This window comes from Microtus oregoni, unplaced genomic scaffold (genome assembly GCF_018167655.1).
Source record: "Microtus oregoni isolate MIOR12 unplaced genomic scaffold, Mior012 000023F_ref0000262, whole genome shotgun sequence".
Lineage (NCBI taxonomy): Eukaryota > Metazoa > Chordata > Mammalia > Rodentia > Cricetidae > Microtus > Microtus oregoni.
This window is the reverse complement of record NW_024543082.1, coordinates 29,430,379-29,452,544: the sequence shown is the minus strand read 5'-3', so window position 1 is coordinate 29,452,544 and position 22,166 is coordinate 29,430,379. Positions and strand designations below refer to the sequence as shown.

Genomic DNA, 22,166 nt, shown 5'->3' with positions numbered 1-22,166 from the left:
GCTAGCCAGGTACACATAGCAAGGTCCTGTCTAAAAAGGAAAAAATTCTCTGTTTGCCTAACATTGTTAATTTTGCTTAAGATAATTTAATCATAATAAATGCCAACCAAATCCCAGTGAGACTGTGCTGATGTGTAAGGCGTGGTCAATGGTGCGTGTCTAGAGTCTGTTCCTACATGTGAAATCTGCTCCCTTCACACCCCAGCCCTCTGCGTACGTTCTGTGCTGCTCACCTGGACAATGCCAATGGAGGAGGCATCGATGGTGGTGGTCTCAGGGAGGTGGTCCAGATCGTCAATCCGCACAGCGAGGACCTGAAAGGGGCAGAGGGCAGTGTACAGGGTTGCTATGGCCACCCAATGGCTTTCCTGATCATGCACTAGGAGCATGATTCACTGTGCAAGGGCCACTGCTGTCAGAGACCAGCAGCTAACTGACAAACTCACCTCTGCTTCTGACTCCTAGGGTCAGGTCTGACTCTGAAACTATTTCTAAAATGCTCTCCAGAGTATGCCCGAACCCTGTGTTCTGACCCCCATCTCAAGTCTCTACACTGCTGTCTGGCCTGGTGGGGACACCTGGTACCTGTGTGTTATCTTGTGGCTCCTGTCCTTAGATGGAGGCTACATCCTCCTTCTGTAGCCTACATGACACGTGCTCTCAGTGAGCTAAGACACAGAGCAATAAGTCTGTCCTACAGGAACCACCAATGGAGGTTATTGTGGGTCTAACATTGTAGCCTTTAGCCTAAGGCATGCAGCTATGTGCATGTCCGCCTAGTCCTGCCTTTCCTTTCTCAGCCCCACTCACAAGGGTCCTTCGCATGCAACACTCACTCCATGACCTGTCCTATGAGCCCAAACAGCCTCCCACCATGGCGAGCAACACTAGTCAGCCGCTTACAGTCACGTAACTGGTGACTAAGTCCTACGTAAGGCAATAGACACAAGCACAGGGAGGAAATGAATGCACTGGGAAGGTGTAAGAAAGGTGAGCGGCCAAAGAAACAAGGTGTAGAGAAACTGTAGGACTGGGGAAGGCTACACATCTGACCTCACCCCAATGGCCCCTTAAATCTAAAGTGGAAAAATGTACACTATTCGTTGTAGGGGTTCGTGGGGGTGTCAGGGAGCTCCATCTTTGGACCTCTAGACAAAAGCCCATTCTGTGCCCTTTTCTGAACCATGCTTGAGCCAGCAGAACACGAATGGGCTCTGAGGACTGTGTCTCCTGCTTACATCACCACTCCAGGGACCCAGAGAAAAGTAGAAGTCTTCCTGGTGTTTCTTATACTTGTATGAATTTCTTCTCCCATGAATTCTCTTTCCCTACACACTGGGTTTTCCTACTGAATGGTTGTTACAGCTGACACTAAGTCTGTATCTGTTAAAGGGAATACAGCTCACAAAGGTGTTCAGTTTACACCCACCCCCCCCCCCCGCCCCAAACCTACAGAAATCCCAAGAGCTTCCCTGCTCAGACCCTTGTGCTCAGAAAGTCTCTCTTCTTAGGGGTCTAGTAACTAACTATTTGTCTAGTTTTGTTGTCATGAGAAGATGGTTGGGCTGGGGCTCAGCTGACTAAGTACCTGCCTAGCATTCTGAAGCCCTGGGTTCAAGGTTCAGAACCACATAAACCTGCATGTGGTGAAGCATGTCTGCAGTCCCAGCACTCAGAGAAGTGGTAGAAGGACCTCAAGTTCAAAACGTTACTCAGATATATAGTGAGTTCTAGGCCAGTCTGGGCTACACATGACCTGCCTTAGGAAGGAAAAAAAAAAAAAAAGATGATATAGTTTCGACATAAGACCAGGGCTCGACCTTAAACTCACACTGCACCAGGACAAAGGGTCTCAGAGCAGAACAGGTACTCCAGTCCCTCGGTGGGGCCAGGCTATGCTATGGAGAGATGGGAATAAGTCCCAGGCTGACCTCAGGGTGCTTGCGCCGCATATGTCTGCTCATGGAGGCCCGGGTAGACACCTTGGTGCCACACAGCTGACAGCTCTGTGCTTCCACCTTGTCGTGGGTGAGCTGGACATGTTTCTGCAGCATGTACTCTGTGACGTACTTCTTGTCACACACGGAACAAGTCCACTGCTTGCCCACTTCGCACACAAATAAGTGGGGTAGAAAAGAGAAATGCAAGTCAGCAGACAGCCATTAATGCTTAAGTCATCTCCCAAGCTAAGCACCTGCCATTCCCTCTGCTCCTCTAGAGAGCCGTCACCTGGGCAGACCAGTTGGACACCAATGCCTAAGACTAGCAGGAACCACTGGCCTTCGTCCTTGAAGAATACACACTGGAAAGGTACAGTGGGGTTTAGAGGCCAACGGGCTGCATTAAACCAGGGAGTTTTATTCTGCAAGTGTTTATGACTGGGCTGGGGCTCTCATCCCTACACACTCGGACAGCCTGAACCATCCTTGGGCCGCAGTTACCTGTGTGGATGAGCTTGTGGGTCTCCATGGTGTTCCTCTCGCTGAATGTCTTCCCACACAACTCGCACATGAAGTCTTTAATTCCTGCAGGAAAAGTCAAGTTCAACGTCACATACTTAGTGGGTTTTCAGTTTAAGTATATACAGAGGATGTCTCATGCTTCAGGATTTGTAGCACCTAAGGGGAATGGTAAATAGAAGATAGTTTGACAAAATTTGTATTTATTCTCAGATTTACCTAGAAAACTGTGGCCTCAAAAATTTAGCCCATTATATGACATTTCATATTTTTAAAAATGAAGAGATTGGGAAGGCCTGAAAACACAGATGTAGAGAAGAGACCCACGGGTAGAGAAAGCAACAGTTTCTCAAAGCAGGGTTATTCACCTAAATCCCTTCTTAGCCTCAAAAGGCTAGCTCCTAAGACATGGAGTTAGAGATTAAACAGCAAGAGAAAGTCAGGACAAGGAGAGACAGCAGAGCAGCTGTGGTCACACAAACACCAGGGATTACTTTTTCACTATCCACAGGATGAACAAGATAAATCAGAATCCATCCCAGGAAGCAAGGATGGTTCAATCTGTATAAATTGGCACATGTGATATGGTACATCAATAGAATAAAGGGCCAAAATATCAGCAGACACAGAATCTCACAATCATTTCAAATAGAGCAGAAAAAGCATTTGATAAACAGACGTCCCTTCAAAGTAAAATGTTAACAAACCAGGTGTAGAAGGATCATACCTCAGCATGAGGCTATGCATGGCAAACCCAGAGCCAGCAACTGTACCAAAAGGGAGACACTAAAGCAGTCTCTACTAGAGTCTGAAAGGAGACAAGGTGTCAGTTCCCATGCTGGTAGTCGAGATAGCACCTCAAGGTTTAGCATGGCCATCAGGCAAGAGGGAAGCAAAACACAAGCGTGCAGGAAGACTGGAAGTCAAATCATCCCTATCTGTACAAAGCTTAACTTCATGTGGGGAAGCATGAAGATGCCACCAAGATCTCAACTGGTAAGAATTAGAATTACATAACACACAGATACCCAACACACAGCAATGCACACACAAAGAACTGAAGATGAGGATGTTTGAGTGAGCAGAGTGCTCACCTGGCATGCACAAAGCCCCGGGTATGACCTGTGTACTGCATGAACCAGGTGTGGCAGTGTACACCTGTAATCTAGCACTCAGCAGAGACAGGAGGATCCAAGAGTTCCAGGTCACCTTTAGCTACACAACAAGCTCAAGACCAGCCTCTGGAGGAGGAGGGGGGGAAACACACACACACACACACCAATCATATTTATCTGTTGGGGAGGAAATCATGAAAATATACATTGCCTACATGTAGGAAAACATTATGAAACCTGTCATTTTGTAAAGTTAAAAAAATCCTGAGAGTAGGAAGTTCAGGTCAGACTTTTAGCAGGCGCATCTAAAACCAAGAATTTCCAAGTTCAGGACAGGGATTCTGTGTTCAGAAGTTCAGTTTTCAGATATACAACAAGATATGAACGGTGTGCAATCTCTCATTGGCACACACTGCATTCACCATAAATTTACCAAATTAAGACTTCTAAATCACCTGAAGATATGAAAAATATGGTGGGGATCCCTGGTGCCCACATAAGCTACACACTGTTACCAGAATAATTAGTACAAAAAAAGGTATCGATACTGGGGAAAATATACAATCAAGATGCTGGGACTAGTGGAAGGACACAGCCCTCAAATTCACAAGAACATCCCTTCAGGTAATACTAAATTGAAAGTGGTCAAACACCTGATAGAGCCCAGGCCCTGGAGCTGCCGCAGGGATTTCGAACAGTCATCCATCATGTGCCCCAGGGGCACAGTGTTAGAGTACTGGCTGCTGAAGCCTATGGAACACGCTGGGAAGATTGATGACACCACAGCTTCAGATTACAAAATACAAGTCATTTTTATTTAAAAGGAAGTCTTTAAAGCCTATTTCATTTTTTGGTTTTTTGAGACAGGGTTTCTCTGTGTAGCCCTGGATGTCCTAGAACTCACTCTGTAGACCAGGCTGGCCTCAAACTCACAGAGATCCAACTGCTCTGCCTCCCAAGGGCTGGGATTAAAGGTGAGCGCCACTGTTGACTGGCTTAAAGTATATTTTAATTTAAGAATCACGAAAGGTATTCCAGTCACAATAACTACAAAAAAATTACCTCGAATAGCTATAATGAAAGCTGGGAAATGTTCCTACAACGAAGATCATAAAGCCACTGAAGACACCAAATGGTGGAGAGACGTTCCATATGCATGGACTTTAAGAATGTTAAAATGTCGACACAAAGTGAGTTACAGATTCAGTGCAGCACACCAATGACTTCTTCACAGAGCCAGGAAAACAATCCTGAAGGGTAGCAGAAGTGACCCGGAACAGAACGCAGAGCTGCAGGTACCAGAGTCACAGGCACAAAACCACAATGGTACTGGCATGAGAAACTCACACATCCACAGAACAGATCCTAAAATAAAAACATGCATGTACAGTCAACTGAATCTCAACAAAGGTGCCAGGAAAACTGCATGTCTACATTCAGAAGTTTCAAACTTGACCTTTATCTCTACAAAAACCAACTTAGAACGGGTCAAAGATTAAAGATAAGACCTTGGTACTAAAAGAAAACTTAGGAGACACACTACAGCAATGGCTTTGAGATGATCCTTGAAGTCCAGGAAACAAACAAACAAACAAAAAACTACACATCAAACCATGAGACTTCTCCAGAGCAAAGGAAACAGCCACAGAGCAAAGAGACAAGAGATACAATGAAAGAGACACCCGTCAGTCAGTCATGAGACGGAAGGTTAATACGAACAATGTATGTTGAACCAAAGTGACTTAACGCTCTGTATATAGTGATCTACTTTCTGAACATTTTAAAAGAACTTTGTGACATTCATGACTTTATAAGCATGTGAGGGAGATAATTTCTTATAATTTCAACACCTTTTCAAGTTTATTGCCCCCTTTCAATACATGTAAGTAAAAGTATCAATATTGCTTAATTAAAATAAAATATATAAGCTTTCTAATTTTTCAAAATATATTGCACAAGCAGGTGTATTAAAATAAGCTAAATAATTTTTTTAACACTTTCATTTAGCACTTGTAACCAGCAACAGCTTTGAACATAGTGTGGAGGTGTGGCAGTTCCTTAGTGTACCACACGTGTTTCTTCCGATATTTTTTTTAAAAAAAAATCTAAAACAAAATTGCCCTGTTTATTTGAATTTAGAGTTACAGTACTTCTGAGTCAATTAAATGACTATTGTTACTCATGTTTGCCAAAAAAAAAAAAAGAAATAAACAACACAGCTAAAACCAGAAATGATCAAAATAGACACAAATAAATGAAAAATGATCTCTATCATCAGCCACCATGGACCTGAAAACCAACAGTCCAATAAGGAGCCATCTCACCCTAGTTATGACTATTATTAAAAATAAAAAACATACTGGGCAGTGGTCGCTCCTGCCTTTAATCCCAGCACTTGAGATGCAGGTGGATCTCTGTGAGTTTGAGGCCAGCCTGGATAGAGTGACTTCTAGGACAACAAGGGCTACCCAGTGAAATCATGTCCCGAAAACTAAAAACAAACCAAAACAACAAAAACAAAACACTAGAGAGATATGGAAAACAAAGATCTCACACTGGTGGTGGGATGGACTTGTGATCCTTTGCAGACACAGGGTACCCCTGTAAGTGGCTCTGATTTCCAGGGACTCAGTCAAAGACAAACTCATAAGAAGGTGCCTGGCACCGATCTTCACCACACTGGGGCCGTTTGGTTTCGCAGACCTGGCAGAACGGGGACTTGACACACCTGTGTGCCGCTTGTAGTGCTTCAGCATGTTGACCTTCTGGGCGAACTTGCGATGGCACTCTTTGCACTCGTACTCCTTGATACCCTTATGCAGCTTCATGTGGTGGCGCAGTGCATGCTTCGTCTTCATTCCTAGAGGAGGCAGATCCGCATGAGTGCCAGACTCACCAGAACTTGCCCGGGCATTTGTGTCCCATCCACTCCCCTGAAGCGCCCTTCTGAACCCAGTGGGCACAGACACAGAATGTGTTTGGGAAAAAGGCTAGGGCCTCACCTCAGAGGGTGAAGGAGGCCACTAGAGATTTACTGTGACATTCAGATGGCGGTGTGTCAACAACAGCATCTGAGATGATGCAGTGAGATGGACAGGATGACTAGGGCTTCTTGTCTGTCTCAACGACAAGATGGTAACTAAGATGAAGACACCAGATATATGCTTATTTTTTTAAAAAAGCCATTCTTGCAGGGTGGGGATGGCACACATCTTTAATCCTAGCACTACGGAGGCAGAGGCAGGTGGATTTCTGTAAGTCTGAGGCTATCCTGGTCTAAGCCCGTTCCAGGACAGCTAGAGTTACATGAAGAAACTCTGTCTCGAAAAACAAAAATGAAAACAAAAAACAAACAAAAAGAGCCATTCTTTAAAAAAAATATTTGTGTGTGTGTGTGTGTGTGTGTGAGAGAGAGAGAGAGAGAGAGAGAGAGAAAGAGAGAGAGACAGAGACAGAGACAGAGAAAGTGAGTGCAGGAACATGTACAATCAGAGGACAACTCCCCAGAGTCACTTCCTGCCACACTGCAGGATGCAGGGATCACACTCAGGTCATTACAGCCATGTGCAAACACCTCTACTAGCCACGTCACCTTGTCAGACCACAAGTTTTTACTTACTGCTGCCAATCTTAGGTACTGAAATAGTCCAAAGCTGTGACTTAGGACTCAAGATGAGGGAAGTGGTGAAGCATCCTCACCAGCCAAGGCCCAGCTGGGTGGGTGGCAGTGGCAGCAGCATAGTATACCCAGAGTGCCCACACACCAGTGCAGGCAGACTGCAGTCCTTGGGCCACCCTCCCACCCTCCCGCAGCCCCCAGTGGACAAACTAGCAGCGGCGGCATGCTGAGCGAGCTCAGAGGGCTCAGAGCTCTAACCTCAGCTGGACAGCAGCTCCCCCAGTCCCACCCCAGTCCCACCCCGTCACTACCCATCTTCACCCATCTCAGTGACAGCCCAGCTGGGCCATAGGACCCATCAAGTCAGACAGCAGAGGGCACACAAGTTCCACCCCGAGTCTCTCGGCTGTTGGTCCCTGGCTGTGCAAAGTGCCAGTTTTTTCTGACTATGGAAGAACAATTTTACCTTAATTTCCCTCTCTTCCCAACCCTCCAAATAAAAATGTTGTATACCCTCCCCCCACACACCATCCAGGGACAAAAACCACAGGTGATGAGAGATCCAGTCAAAGCTTAGCCACCCAGCAGAGTATTCTTTAGGTAACTGGCCTGTTCTTGATCCCTCTCTGGCTTATCACATCTAAGCTCTACTTAAAACAGTGTTACCCAGTATTGCTGTCTGCTCCTGCTTGTCTTTCTTGCAAAGGACTGAACCTAGTTGTTACAAACCTCACCCTTGCAGTTCCAACACCTATTCATCGTCTCTTTCGTTCACTCTCATAACTGCTATGCTTTGACTATTTAAGTGCCAGGCATTAGAGACGAGGTGCTATGCTAGACAGAGCCCTTGGCTTCATAGGACTTCTGTTCTAAGTGAGACTGGGGGGGGTAAGAGAACCTACATAGTATGTGGAAAGAAAACAGAGTTAGGCAGAACCTGGCAGGAAGGAGCTTGGGGAGAGAGGTTGTATGTAAGGTCATCCTTCGTTACACACTGAGCAGGAGGCCAGCCTGGGCTACATGGACCCTGTCTCAAATAACAGAACTTGAAACGTCCAGCTTTTTTTTGTAGGCTATAGAGAAGTCTTAAAGGATAATTTTGTGTACATGGTGTGATTTTGGCCCCCATTTGCCAAGAAGACTCATGATTCCTAGCAGCCACCCACTGTCACGGGCACAGACTATGTCTAGGTTCAGGTCCACATTTTAGTGATCATAGGCAAGCTGGATGCCTGGCTTAACATGCTCGGATGGCCCAGGATGGCCCATGGCTCCAGAATACCCTGTGGCTACGAGAGACCCCCCGGGGCTCCAGACACACACTCACCTTTCCCACACTCGGCACACAGGTACTCTCGGATGTTGTCATGCACACGCATGTGCTCCTTCAGCATATCTTTCCTGGCAAAGGACTTTCCACACTGCTCACAAGCATGGCTTTTCACACCTGCAAACAAACACGGCAGTGCTTGAAAGCCCCAGCCAGCAAGGGTCTCAGCTAGAAGCACAGGGATACCGTGGGCTGCTTTTCCAGTATGTTCCATGGGAGTCTTTGGCATGAGAAGGCCCTGAGAACCTGAGGTGGACATAGGTATGGGAAGGGATGTGCAGTGGCAGGGGAGGCCTGGAGGGAAGGTGGAGAAGCAGGGATGCAGTGTGAGGAGCCAAGGCATGGCTGTCTGTTATGGAGCCAGGGAGAGTGATGCAGATTCCTGTTGCTGGGTGGGTGGTAAGATGTAAGCAGGAGCATGATACCTGTGTGGATGAGTTTGTGGCGCTCCAAATTCCCGATGCTGTTGAAGATCCGCCCACAGATCTCACAGGGATGAATGTACCTGAAAGTAGAGACAACTCTTCAGGAGCCCCCTCTAGGGGGTTTACCATCTGAGGGGCTCATCCACGGAGAAGGCTTCATCTGCTGTGAGGGTCTGTTCAGCTGTGAAGGGCATGTGTGAGAGCTCCTTTATCAAGGGAGGTGAGGCAAGAAGATGTTACGTAACTCAGCTTCTGTAATAGGTTGAACTGTGTCCCTCAAAAACTGTTGTTGGAGTCTTAGCCCAGAATACAGCTGTATACGAAGACAGGCATTCACAGAGCAGATCAAGGTAAAATGAAGTCATTGTGGTGACCCCAATCCTTAAGAAGATGAGAGAAGAGCTAAATATGTAGAGAAGGCTGAGCCTTTGAGGGCACTGAGGATGCCATGGCTAGTCAAGGAGAATTTAGGAGGAGACAACCCTGATCGATATAATTGATATGGGATCCCAGGCTCTAGGACTATGGAGTATGAGGTATTTGGTCACAACAGCTCTGGAAGATGAATTCAGTCATCTAGTTGCTCACAACATAGCTCTGGTTATGGTCTGACCTTTGACATGGGCAGCATTAACAAAACCTAGCTATAGCAGGTTGTGTTAGCTTGTCAAGTAGGCCAACATACTTTAGAATCCTGTAGAGAAAAAAAAAATACGGTGAGAAATGCGGCCTAGAGACTAGGTGCCTCAAATATCTGGCAAAGATGACCCAGTGATTGTGACTTGCTAAAAAAAAGCACTGTGGCTTTGTAGAGTCCCCCTCTTCCTCACAACCCTGGATTCTTACTTCTGCACGTTGGGGTCAGGCAGATTCTCTCGGTGGATGACCATGTGGGCATGGTAGGTGGCCTTGAGCGCAAAGCGTCGGTGGCAGATGCTGCAGCCATGGCCTTTCTCCTTGTGGACCTCCATGATGTGCTTCAGGTATTCCTTCCCACGGCCGAAGGTGAGCTATAGGCACACAGGGTGGAAGCTGCTGACTCACTGCATCTCTGGGCATCTCTGCTACACTTCTATCACCAGACACCACGGGAGGGCCAGTTATTCATGGGGGAGTGGTGGCTTACAGGAGAGGCTGCTGGAAACTCAGGCCATGAGCTGCTTTCCTGAAAGTATGCACCCTGCCTTGTGTAGTATGGACCAGCTTCAGGCTGGCTGGGGCCAAGCATCCCCAGTCTTAGGCCAGTTTCCAGGACACAGGCCCCAACACCATCAGCTGTCCTGCTTATGTGCACACCAAGTCATGAGTGGGTTCTGATGGGTGACTCCCACAGTTACCATTCCTAAGCCCACGTGATATGGGACAAGCTTCCTTAGTGAAGGAGATTGGCAACACTGTGCTGTAAGATCCTCTCAGCCCCATGGTCACCAATCCCACCCGCGGCCGTGCTTGCAGGCGGTGCTGAGTACCTGGCACCTCTTGCAGCTGTACTTGTGCGGCTCGGAGTCTGCACTCTCGTCAGAGTTGTCATCGTTCTCCTCTGAGGAGATCCCAATCTTGCCAATGAACTCCTCCCGCTGGTGGTCGTCCATCAGTGCGATGTCCTGCAGGACAGTCATAAACCCCGCCTTTACTGCAGCATATTGGGGAATCATTTGTCTGCCTAGCGAGCTATACCTATGTCCCTTTGGATGGCGCTGGGTTTGGCCATCCTGTGGTATAGACAATCCCACCTATGCTCAGGCGGAGTCCTGGAGGACACCCGCTGCTGCAGCACTGCTCTGGGCCTCTGACTCAGACAGGTGCTTCTCCCACCTGCCCTCATACCCAGTTTTCTCTACCGGGGACTCCTGCACAGCTCTTCTTTCCCTAAAGGCAGGGAGACAGCAGAACGTCACCCTCCTTACACAGGGAGATTCTGTTTGGGCCCTGCAGCAGGCGTGTCAGTGGGAATCTGTATGAAAAGCCTGCCAACGACCATGCTGGCAGCTATGGAAGGACATGGCAGCAATCTGAATGCCAGTGCCCATGTGTTAGAACTTCACCTAAGGTGACAGCGTGAGGAAGGAGGGCCTCTGGGGGATGACAAGGTCCGATAGTGGGGTGCCATGAGTAGGACTAGAGTCTTTAAAAGACAGACCCCAGAAACTTCCTCATCTTTCCCCCATGTGAGCACACAGCAAGGAGATGTATGAATGAGGAAGCCCTCAACAGACATGGAACCTTCTAGCACCAGAACTGTGAAATCTAGTCTACTGTTGGTGAGTGGAGTGCCTCATCTACACAGACAATGGATGGGCCAGGTCACTGTCACCCACGTGGGGCCTGCACCTTGAAGTGGACGTGGATGTGGTCCCTGAGTACGTCCACTCGGAAGAACTTGCGCCCGCAGATCTCGCAGGTGTACTTCTTGTCACCATGGGTCAGCAGGTGTTTGTTCATGTTGCTCCGGCAAGAGAACACCTGGGGACAGGGAGCCAGTGCAGTGAGGGCTAGGGCATACAGGGAGCCAAATCCTGTGGCCTACAGGACAAGCTACCACCAGGCCTAAATATCTAGCAGTTGTTCTTCTAGACTTATGGTGCTTGCCTTCCTCCTCCCTTCCTTGGTGTGGATATCTCCCTATATGCTGTGAATATGCTTTATTACCATTTGATGTGGGATTCCCCTCTGTATGCTATGAATATGTTTTATTATCCTTAGTTAATTAAGAAGCACCTTGGCCTGTGGCACAGCAGAATAGAGTTAGGCGGAAAAACTAAACTGAATGCTGGGAGAAGGAAGGCAGAATCAGGGAGACACCATGTAGCTGCCGATGGAGACAGATGACCGGAACCTTAACAGTAAACCATGAGCCTCGTGGTAAAACATAAAAATAATAGGAATGGGTTAATTAAATATGTAAGAGTTAGGTAATAAGAAGCCTAAGCTAATAGGCCAAGCAGTGTTTTAATTAATATAGTTTCTATGTGATTATTTTGGGTTTAGGCAGCCGGGAACAAACGAGAGGTCTCTGCCTACAACCATTGGTTAATAAAGAAGCTGATTTGGCCAATAGCCAGGCAGGAAATCCAAGCAGAGATTCAGAAAGAAAAAAAGCAGAGTCTGGGAGATGCCAGGTGTTGCCATGTAGCCACCCAAGAAGCAAGATGTGAGGTAACAAACCAAAAGCCTCAAGGTAAGAGTTAGCTAGGAATATGCCTGAGCCTTTGGCCAAACAGTGTTGTAATTTTCTGTGATTATTTGGGTCTTGTAGTGGCATTTCAACTGTATTTTAATAAATAAAGACTGCCTGAAGATCTGAGAGTAAAACAGTCCCACTCGTTAGCCTTACAGACCAGATTATGGTAACACACACCTTTGATCTCAGTAGCTGTAATGACACACACCTTTAATCCCAGCCCTAGACAGGATTATAAAATGGGAAGAAACAACTCTCAGACTCGCAGTCTCATTCTGAGACTCCTGGAGGTCGAGGTGAGAGCCAGTGGGGCTGTTTTGCTTTTCGAATCTTCAGGTTGAACCCCAATTTATGACCCTGAGTTTTTATTAATCGTGCTTCAGGGTCTGGATGGCCGGAAAGCAAAAGTGCAGTTTTGCTTTCCTTCCCTCCCTCCCTCCCCTTCCTTCCTCCCTTCCCTTTCTTCTTTCTCTCTCTCTCTTTCCTTCCTTCCTTCCTTCCTTCTTTCTCTTTCTTCTTTAATTTTTTTCTTTTTTGGTTTTTCAAAACAGGGTTTCTCTGTAGCTTTGGAGCCTGTCCTAGAACTAGTTTTTGTAAACCTGACTGGCTCAAACTCATAGAAATCCAGCTGACTCTGCCTCCCATGTGCTGGGATTAAAGGCTAAACCACCACTGCCCAGCCTTCTTCTTTAATTTTTTTGTTTTGTTTTGTTTTTTGTTTTTCGAGACAGGGTTTCTCTGTAGCTTTGGTGCCCATCCCGGAACTAGCTCTTGTAGACCAGGCTGGCCTTGAACTCCCAGAGATCCACCTGCCTCTGCCTCCTGAGTGCTGGGATTAAAGGCGACTGCTGGGATTAAAGGCATGTGCCTGGCTCCTTCTTTAATTTTTGAGACAAAGTTTCTCTTTGTAACTGCAGTGGCTGTTGTGGATCTTGATCTGTAGACCAGGATGGCCTCAAACTCATAGAGATCCACCTGTCTCTGCCTTCCAAGTACTGGGATTAAAGGCATGCACCACCACTACCTGGCTAAACTTATAGTGATTTGGACACCCACTCACACCACAATACAGGACACTGTTTCCAATCTCTGCTGCAATGAGAGTACAGCAGTCCTTACGCTGAGTTAAACAGCTCATTGGCACAGAGCCTACTGGGAAGCCATGCAGATACACCTGCAGTTTTTCTCAAAGTGAATACCAAAGAAGACACCCAATCCAGTTTGAGCACTGTTTCATGCTGCTTTCTGTCTCCAGCCTGGAGGGATGGATGTGGATTCACTCAAGCATCCACACTAGTCTTCCAAGAACCATTTAACAGTCAACCCTGAGCTGGGGCTAGGAACATGGGGTCTACAAGGCAGATAAGCAACAATCACCAGTGTCCCAGAAGCCCCACTGATCATGGAGCATCCAAAGGCAGGACTTTCTGCAGATGAGGTGCCCTGGGACTATTTGTCTATTCCCATGGGCTGCACCTCCCTGTCCCTGCACCATCTTGCCTCCAAACCTACAATTTAAGGTCAATGGCCGCACATGGCTTCACTGATCCACAGGCTTTGGCTGGCTCTGTGGGTTCAAAGAAACCAGGAAATACCATGAAAGCAGAGCTTTTCATTTCCTCTTGAAGGCATCTTTGGATCTGGCAGTGCTGCCACATGTTCAGTCAGGAGTGGCCAGCCACGTGGGGCTGGGTTCCCAGTGTGGTGGTACCCAGGAGCCAATGCTACTCTATGCCAGTAGCTCCCTGTGCAGCTGTGCCAGGCTCAGCAACACCAGAGGCTGCTTGGGCCACATGCACAGGAGCCTCTCAAGAACCTGTATCCCCAGTGTGTGCTCTATGCAGTAAGGGATACGATTCTAGTCCTCTGGGGATATAGCTTGTACCTCCTGTTACCTGAGTTGTCAGAGTTGAGTCTGATGAACCAGCAATGGCATTTCCAGTTAGGAACAGGTGTTCATGTGTGAAGAATGGGGCAATGTGTATGTGGCAGTCAGGACAGGGCTGGGAGTCTTAGATGCCTACACTAGAGACACGGCCAAGGCCAGGGTAGATCATATCAAGGCACCTGCACAACAGCACAGGCTGTCCGGGCAAAAATATTTAGCATCTACAAACTAACCTTGGCCATCATGGGATGGGCTACCCCTAACTTAGAAAATACTACCTGGACACTGAGCAGGGGTGGCCAGAGCGGGCAGCATAAAGTCCCAGGGCATCTTGCCTCTTCAATATGGATATGAAAACAAGGTCTAGACACTCAAGAGGACAGCATGTCCCACAGAGTGGAAGGGCCAAAAAACAAAAACAAAAAACTCTCCACAGATTTATTGGAAACCCATCCCAAATGTGCACCCTGAGGGACACTTAGTTAAAGACAGATGGTACATAACCTGTCTTATGTACCTTAACACGGTTGCCCTAGAAGGTGTATCTAACCTTCTGACACAGAAACATGGTTATTGTCTACAAAGTTGACACTTAAGAACTGTACAGAAGAAATGAAAGCCAAAAAACAAATCTTTTTGTGCTGGCTAGTTTTCTGGTCAATTTGACATAAGTCAGAGCCAACTCTGAGGAGGGAGCATCAGTTGAGAAACACCTCCATTAGACTGACTTGTAAGTAAGTCTGTGGGGCATTTTCTTCATAATTACTGATGGTTGGTGGTCCTGGGTGCTACAAGAAATCAAGCTGGGAAAGACATGGAGAGCAAGCCAGCAAGCAACACTCATTCATGGCCTCTGCCTCGGTTTCTGCTCCAGTTCCTGACTGAGTTCCTGCCCTGATCTCCCTTCATGATGGACTCTTAGCAGCTCTTTCCACTTCAGTTGCTTTTGGTCACAGTTTACCACAACAACAGAACCCTAACTAGGACATGTATTATGCCTTAAATGTCTATTTTGTACTGGGCTGCATTTACAGCTATCTGGGAGTGCAAGGGGACTGTGGGCTGTAGGCTGGACATACAAGCTCCCTGTCTGTAGCTCTGAGCTCGAGCTTAGAGAGTGGGTATCTGCCATGCAACACCAACAGTAACTGCGGAACATTACCTTGCCACACACTGGGCATCCAGAAGGCTCTTTTTTATAACGAACCAGGCTTTCCCCGCTGGCTTCCAGGTCTTCTCTCTTCACTCGCCGCACACCTGAAATCCCAGATCAAACAGGAAGTGTGAGGTCACACGGTACGGGTCAGATCCTAGACCTGCTTGGGAACTATGCTGAAAGTACTGTGGTACTAGACATGCAGGAAGCTGGTGGTGGATTGTTTGAGCTTATATGCAACATAGCAAGGCTCATTTGGCCAGGTGGTGGTGATCTAATCCTGAGGATAGTCAGAGCTATTACACAGAGAAACCCTATCTTGAAAAACCAAAAACTAAAGTCAAAAAACTCCCCAACAACAAACAAATAAATAAACAACAAGTGTGAAAGGTACACCTAGTCCAGGTAGGTGCATCACAGAAAGCAGTGGCTTTGAGCAGAGCTGTGAGCATCCTTGGTTCTGAGCAACTGCTGTGATGGGCCTGAAGGAACCTCATGGCAAGTTCAGGTCCAACTATGACACTGACTTCAAAAGAAACAGTTACCACCACCACTATACAAGCAGGAGAACTAAGGTGTAGTGATTTGTCCATGGTTCTCAGAGGCTAGGTGGGGCCCAGAGTACCCTCCTATGACTCTCATGGGACCATGTTGTAGGTCTTTACGAACCAAAGGGCAGGGGGAAGCAAAGTGCAGGAACTTAGAAGAGATGTGACGGGTCTTGTTTCCACAAACTCATGTGCATGTATCTAGCCGTTAAGCTTTACACACAGCCTGAATTCGTTCTGTAAATGGTGTTTTCAAACACTACCAAAGAGTGTTTGCATCAGTGAGTGCTACTGACTCTTAGCAGGGAAAACAAGGACAGCCTCAGTCAGAATGCTGATTTTAACCTCTGTTCCACTTCTCATTCTGCCCTGGCTGCTGCCTCACGTGTGTGGAGAGAGCTGACCTCACAGACTGTGTAGACGGATGGCCCCCACCCACAGTACACACCAGCACACTCCACTGTTTACATGACTGAGCCTGTGGCATACATGACAACACATTGCCTTTCTTACACTCCATCACACTAAAATCATTCTTCACAGGATTCAAAAGTTCTCTAAAGAAATACTTCAAATAACTTCCTAACAGTCAGCACTCAAGAGCAGTCTAGCTGTGCTATTTTGTTCCCCACTGTTCCTACCACTTCCTGCTGCTCGTGGCACTGTTAACAGCACCCCAGAACCCCCAGGATTGGGAAGAACGTCACCAGGTCAGAAGGAAGGCATCTCAGGCTCACCATCCAGGTGTCGCCTCTGGTGGTCCAGCATGACATCCTTGCGGTAGAACATCTTACTGCAGACCTCACAGGCAAACTTCTTGTCCCCATGTTTCTTCTTGTGCTTGGAGAGGTTGCTGTTGGTGGAGAAGAATCTGAAACACATCTCACATTGGAACGTCTTGTCATCTGTCCAGAGAGTAAACAAATACACAATGTGCGGTAAATCACCCCTGACCAGGCTCCAGCATGTGTGCCTCAGCAGAGTAAAAAGTGGAGTCAAGGCAGGAGACCAGCAGGGCACCGTGGCCCAGAGCTCATTTGCTGTGTGCTCAGCTAGACATAAATGTACACTGGTGTGCCAGTTCCTCACTGGGTAAAACGGCCCGGGCAGCTCTCCAGGCTCCTCTCTATCTGTACACACTACAAGCTTCCTCCTGGTGTCCTCAGCTTGCTCACCTGCTCCTCCAGCACAGTGTCACTGCTGCCCCCTCTTCTCTGCCCAGTTACCTCCGATAGCATCCTCTACAGCAACACTCCCAGCTTCTCTATTCCAGAAGAACTGTCTTGGGCCTAGGCCTCACTCAACAACACAAGCATATGCTCGCCATTCATTCAACACATACCCCACAAATATACATGCATATGTATGCATACACATGTACACACACTGCATTCACACCCATTTCCACCCTATTCAACACACAGCATGCACACACACGCGCGCGCGCGTACACACACACAACACACACACACGCTCATATTGCAATAAGTCAGCATCCCTGCATCCTAGCCCCACTTCAAGTACCTCTGGAAGGCACCAGGCAAGTTGCAGTTCTTGCCTCTGAAAGTCTACTCTACCATCTGCCCCATCCCCTCTGCGTGGTGTCCGCAGCCCCTGCTCCACACCACCGAGTACCTTGCCTTTTAAAATCACGTGCTCTTTCCTGAATCATGAATGTAGACGTGTATGATAGCAGATGACAAATGTGACATTACTTCTCTCAGAAAGCCATGATGGAGGAAGGTCATTGGCTAATAAAGGAACTGCCTTGGCCCATTTTATTGGTTAGAAGATAGGTGGGAGGAGTAAACAGAACAGAACGCTGGGAGGAAGAGGAAGTGAGCTGAGACTCGACAGCTCTCCTCTCAGGAGCAGACGCCTGAGAGGGATGCCATGCTCCCCGTTCCAGGGAAGATGCACGCGATGAAGCTCCGACCCAGGATGGACTTAGGCTAGAATCTTCCCGGTAAGCGCACCTAGCTGTGCTACATAGAATATTAGAAATGGGCTAAATTAATATGTGAGAATTAGCCTAGAAGAGAATGGGCCAAGCAGTGTTTAAAAGAATACAGTGTCCGTGTAATTATTTTGGGGCATAAGCTAGCCGAGCAGGCAGCTGGGGTGTTGGGGACGCAGCCCCGCCGCCCCTATTTACAACAATGCCACTAGACCCAGCAAATGTTTTCCTATAAAGCCCTTAGTCTCCATAGCCACTGCCCACCACACATCCACCTGTTTATGGAAAGAAGTCCCTACAGATACCTTGGGACCTCACTTATCAAGCATTTGTTGTTGACATCTGAGCAAGTCACTCTGTTTAGGAGCTGCCTAGACCCAGGGGGGTTATAACCCAGGACTCCATACATTCTCCTAGAGTCTACCCTTGACCTCCAGTCAGTTGTGATAACCAAGATTTGGCCGAGAGAAGCCAACGCCCCTTGAAGCTGAGGCCCACTGGTAGGATTACTGAACTGAGTCTCTACAGCTGCAGGAAGTCTCCAGCTCCACTCAGGAGATTCCATGTGTAGCTAGCTGGAGGTCACCCCACCTAAATCTGAAGAAAATCAGCCATCTTTATCTCTTCCTACCAGGGTAAGAAAGATACAGGGCAGGGCCATATGCTGGCCTCTGAGCAGGGAGAGGTGAGAGAAGGAATCAAGGCCTTAGTGGGGACAGGGCAGCACAGCCCAGGAAGCAGTCTCCTAGCTATAGCTTCCTCCACAGCACACTGGTTCTTCTTGTAAAGACATGGATCAGAAGTCCTATGTAAGTCTCAGGAGACCTGGACCTGCTTCTGGCAATCCTACTATACAACTCAATTTCCCAAGGTGAAATGTTATTCTTAAGATCCAACCCTCTTTCTCATTTGTTTGGCTGAATTACAGAGTAGTTAGGTCTGCAGCACAGATGAGATGGGCCTCCCTTCCAGGAAGGTGCTCACAGTACAAGTGAGTCTCTGAACATCACAGGTGAGCCTTTTTTCTTATAGGTTCTGAACAACATGTGTAACCATGGAAAGCAGCACTGCTGGCTTGGGCTCTCATGCTGTCCCTATAAGTCCCTCCACACCCTACTTCCAACTGTTTTCTGTGCTGATCTACACTGTCAACTAAGATGATCCATCATGATCCATCACATATACCTCAATAACATTCTGAGGTGCAAGAACCCAGACATCTAGTCTCCGAATGACTTCCCCTCTTCCCCCCAGTAATCCAGTCACTATGGAGGTATGTAGTGACACCAAAGGCCTGAAGGTAGTGCTTTGGAATCTGGTAAAGGACGAGGGACTAATGTTGCAGAATATTTGACCACACTGTGAACCCTGAGATTGCATTATTTACTGGAAAAACCTGTTTCTAGTTGTGGTGTTGCTCAGCCCTAGCACAGACCTTTAGTCCAAGAGCTTAAAGTTAATTAAAGGTCAAGTGGTGGAGCAACCAGCTGACAGGAAGTCAAGATTATTAAGAAAAAAAAAACCAAAACAAAACAGAGAGAGTAAGAGGGAATCGGGAGGACAGATAGAGACCCATAGGAAGTAAAAGGGAGGGACATTCAGTTTAAGAAGGTTGGTTGGAGATGGAGTAGAAACAGAGCTTCTGGGATGTCGGTGGAGAGGGTCAGGGAGGGTTTTCTCTTTCTCTCTGAGCTAGCAAGTTTTCACCCCAGGAAAACTTGTCTCAGGAGTCTTTACTGGTAAAATTGAACAATTGCGATTTTGTTAAAGAAAACAACGGGCTCATGTACTGAGAGGACAAGAGTGAACTGTGAGGGAGCCACTGCTGGGAGCCTCTTTAGGTTCAATGGTAGCACAGCAAACATGTGAATGAGAGTGACAGCAATGCACTGGAGGCACAGAAACAGGCTTGACAGAGTGGGCTGGAGAAATGTCTGCCCACTGCACACTTGAAGCACCCAGCCCTGGCTGTATAAATCCTTCGAGGATGAATGTTCTACTAACTTCATACCACAAAAGACATGAGCATGTGTAAATAGGCCGCCATGGGGTCTCTCAGCCCTGAAATCAGTCTCAGGAGAGAAGCTGCTTGCGGTTCATCAGTGCCACAGTACCTAGCAGAGACAAGTGTCTGATGTGACAGTTCTAACCAATACACAGCAAGTGCTTCTTCATTTTCTGTTCTACTCGTTTAGAAAAAAGAATCATTAACTTAGATGTAACAAGTGCTTTTCGGTTTCTAATGCAACCTAATATCAAGCTGGTCTAACTCTCGGCCCACTCTGCATCTCCTTGAGGAACAATGGGAAGGTGGCGCTAATCCCAGTTAACAAAGAGTATGCCCGAGGCTGCACCCAGTGGAAACAGCTAGGAGTATGCCCAGATTCTCATAGGCACACTACCGATGCTGCTTAGGAACTGGCTAGGTGGTACATGTCACTGACAAGTGTCCTCCAGAAACCTGCCTGGCCTGCCCTTCACAACAGCCTTGTCCTAGTAAGCAAGGCATCACGCTGAAGACAGAAGAAACCAGCCAGACATGGAACCAATTTTGATAGAGACTCTGATATCCACAAGTGAGCAAAAGCATGGACAGACACACAACCGCAGGAGTGGAGAGTGTCACAGGCTGACTTTGTAGGTCTCTACTGCTTGATTAATTAAGTCCTAGTAAGAGGGAGAACACGAAGGCACTGGTGATCTTCCCTCCACCCTCCTCTGGTGATTTGGCTGCATGGGAACTAGTGGACCTAGAACTGCCTCTCTGGAGCACAGGGCATCCAGGCCTCAGGGAGCTTCCACCCCTTGGCCAACTTGCTGCTTGCTCACTCACACTTGCCAACTATAAACTGCACAAGAGACAGTGTCTGAGAGCACCCTGGGCTCTACAACCACAGCTGTCTCGCCAACAGGGACAGCTCAAAACACAGCAGTTTCCGGCCTCGTACAAAGATGGCTTCCACTTTCCTTTTGGAGAGCGGCAGATGGAGGCAGGCTCAGGATGTAATAACCTGTCTGGGTGCCCACAGGGGACACACTTGCAGGATGCTGATGTGGGAGGAAAGGCTTTCCCATCTTAAGCCATGCTGCTGCATTTTTCTCTCACACGCTTCTAGAACAAACCCAACACAGCTGCTCACCCTGTCAGCAAGGATGAAGGTCCCACATCAAGGTGACCTCAGGCAGGGTCTGAGAATGTATAACGGACATGAGACAACCCATCCCTTCCTGACTAACGGAAAGTTGCTCAAGTCTTCTCTAACGGCTGAACAATTTTATTCTTCACAGTCCTGGAGGCAAGAGGATCAGGGAGATGCCAGCCAAGGCAGCTGTCTGTTCAATGGGACCCTTCCACCCAACATGCAGGGCAGGTGGCTGGGGGTGGGGACTCACCTGTCCTACAGTTGTGGAATTCCAAGGCACTCTCCATGCGGAAGGTCTTCCCACAGCTGCCACAGCGATAGCGGTACTCACCATCCACCTGCTCAAAGGGGCACACTGTCAGTAAGGAAGACTGCATGAGTTCATCATAGAGGCCCTCCTGGTGTGTGCTGTTCTAGTAACTTCTAGAGGTAGCTGCACCACAGTTTTCCTCCCCTGTTCTAGTAGAAAAAATCCTGCTGTCCAACTGCCTGAGAAAGATAACCCCAAATGCCAGTCACCTGTGTTCTCCCAATTGCTTCTGTAAGCACTGGCCTAAGCTGGGCTCAGAATACGTTGGGGGGCACGACAGGACGTCCCCCATGGCGCCTCCTCTAGGAAACAGCTGTTCAGCCAGCTGTCTAGGTGCCCACTTACCTCATTCCGGCTGTGCTTGTAGGAGACATGTTGCTTTAGACTTTCCTTACGGCTGAACAGCTTCGAACATTCCTCACATTTAAACAGCTTGTCACCTAAGGAATCAGCCAGCAGAAGGCAGATTCACTGCTTTGGCCTCTCAGAAAGCTGCACCCATCTTTGAAACATAAGCCCTCGGCCTGGGCTGGGTGCCCCCAATGCTGAAGAGCACCGGCAGCCACAGGGCTACCCCTTGCGGCAGCTCCATGCTCTCTCCTGGCCCTGCCCCGTGGGCTGGGCAGGCACTCACCGTGCACGCACTCACCGTGCGAACGCACGTGCCGGCTCAGGTTGCTGCTGTTCTGGAAGACCTTGCTGCAGGTGCCACACTGATGGATTCGTTTATGCTCACCCAGCTGCCGTACGAGCTTCCGCCTGATGCCGTGTCTGCTGGACAGAACCAAGCCCCTCTTGAGGGCAATGGCGCTGCTTGGATGATGTGTGAACCTGTCCAGGAGACAGACAGAGGGTCAAGATGGGTTCTCAGAGTGAAAGTTTCTGATCACAGTCACCTGGGAAGGTCCTTGGCCATTTCCCAGCTACACTTGGTCCATGAGGAAAAGGAGAAGGAAGGCAGAACCTGACGTCACCCGCTCCCGGGTAGCACAGACACTCTGAGCACATGAATGGTGGCTTCAGTGCCATCTAACA

At 48.0% G+C, this 22,166-nt stretch overlaps 1 protein-coding gene across 1 annotated transcript in view; it reads right to left on the bottom strand.

Annotated features, from left to right (window-relative positions):
• The window catches only part of Prdm15 (PR/SET domain 15), a 71,385-nt gene that overhangs the window by 13,535 nt on the left and 35,684 nt on the right, over positions 1 to 22,166 (bottom strand). Inside the window, exons 9-22 of the mRNA XM_041673384.1 lie at positions 21,781 to 21,962; positions 21,477 to 21,571; positions 21,072 to 21,159; positions 16,459 to 16,626; positions 15,180 to 15,274; positions 11,280 to 11,411; positions 10,418 to 10,552; positions 9,795 to 9,958; positions 8,949 to 9,028; positions 8,521 to 8,640; positions 6,303 to 6,434; positions 2,442 to 2,525; positions 1,932 to 2,107; positions 234 to 314 (exon numbers count right to left, since the gene is read on the bottom strand). Of these exons, the coding sequence (XP_041529318.1) occupies positions 234 to 314; positions 1,932 to 2,107; positions 2,442 to 2,525; positions 6,303 to 6,434; positions 8,521 to 8,640; positions 8,949 to 9,028; positions 9,795 to 9,958; positions 10,418 to 10,552; positions 11,280 to 11,411; positions 15,180 to 15,274; positions 16,459 to 16,626; positions 21,072 to 21,159; positions 21,477 to 21,571; positions 21,781 to 21,962 (1,732 nt within the window). The remainder of the gene's footprint in view (positions 1 to 233; positions 315 to 1,931; positions 2,108 to 2,441; positions 2,526 to 6,302; positions 6,435 to 8,520; positions 8,641 to 8,948; positions 9,029 to 9,794; positions 9,959 to 10,417; positions 10,553 to 11,279; positions 11,412 to 15,179; positions 15,275 to 16,458; positions 16,627 to 21,071; positions 21,160 to 21,476; positions 21,572 to 21,780; positions 21,963 to 22,166) is intronic.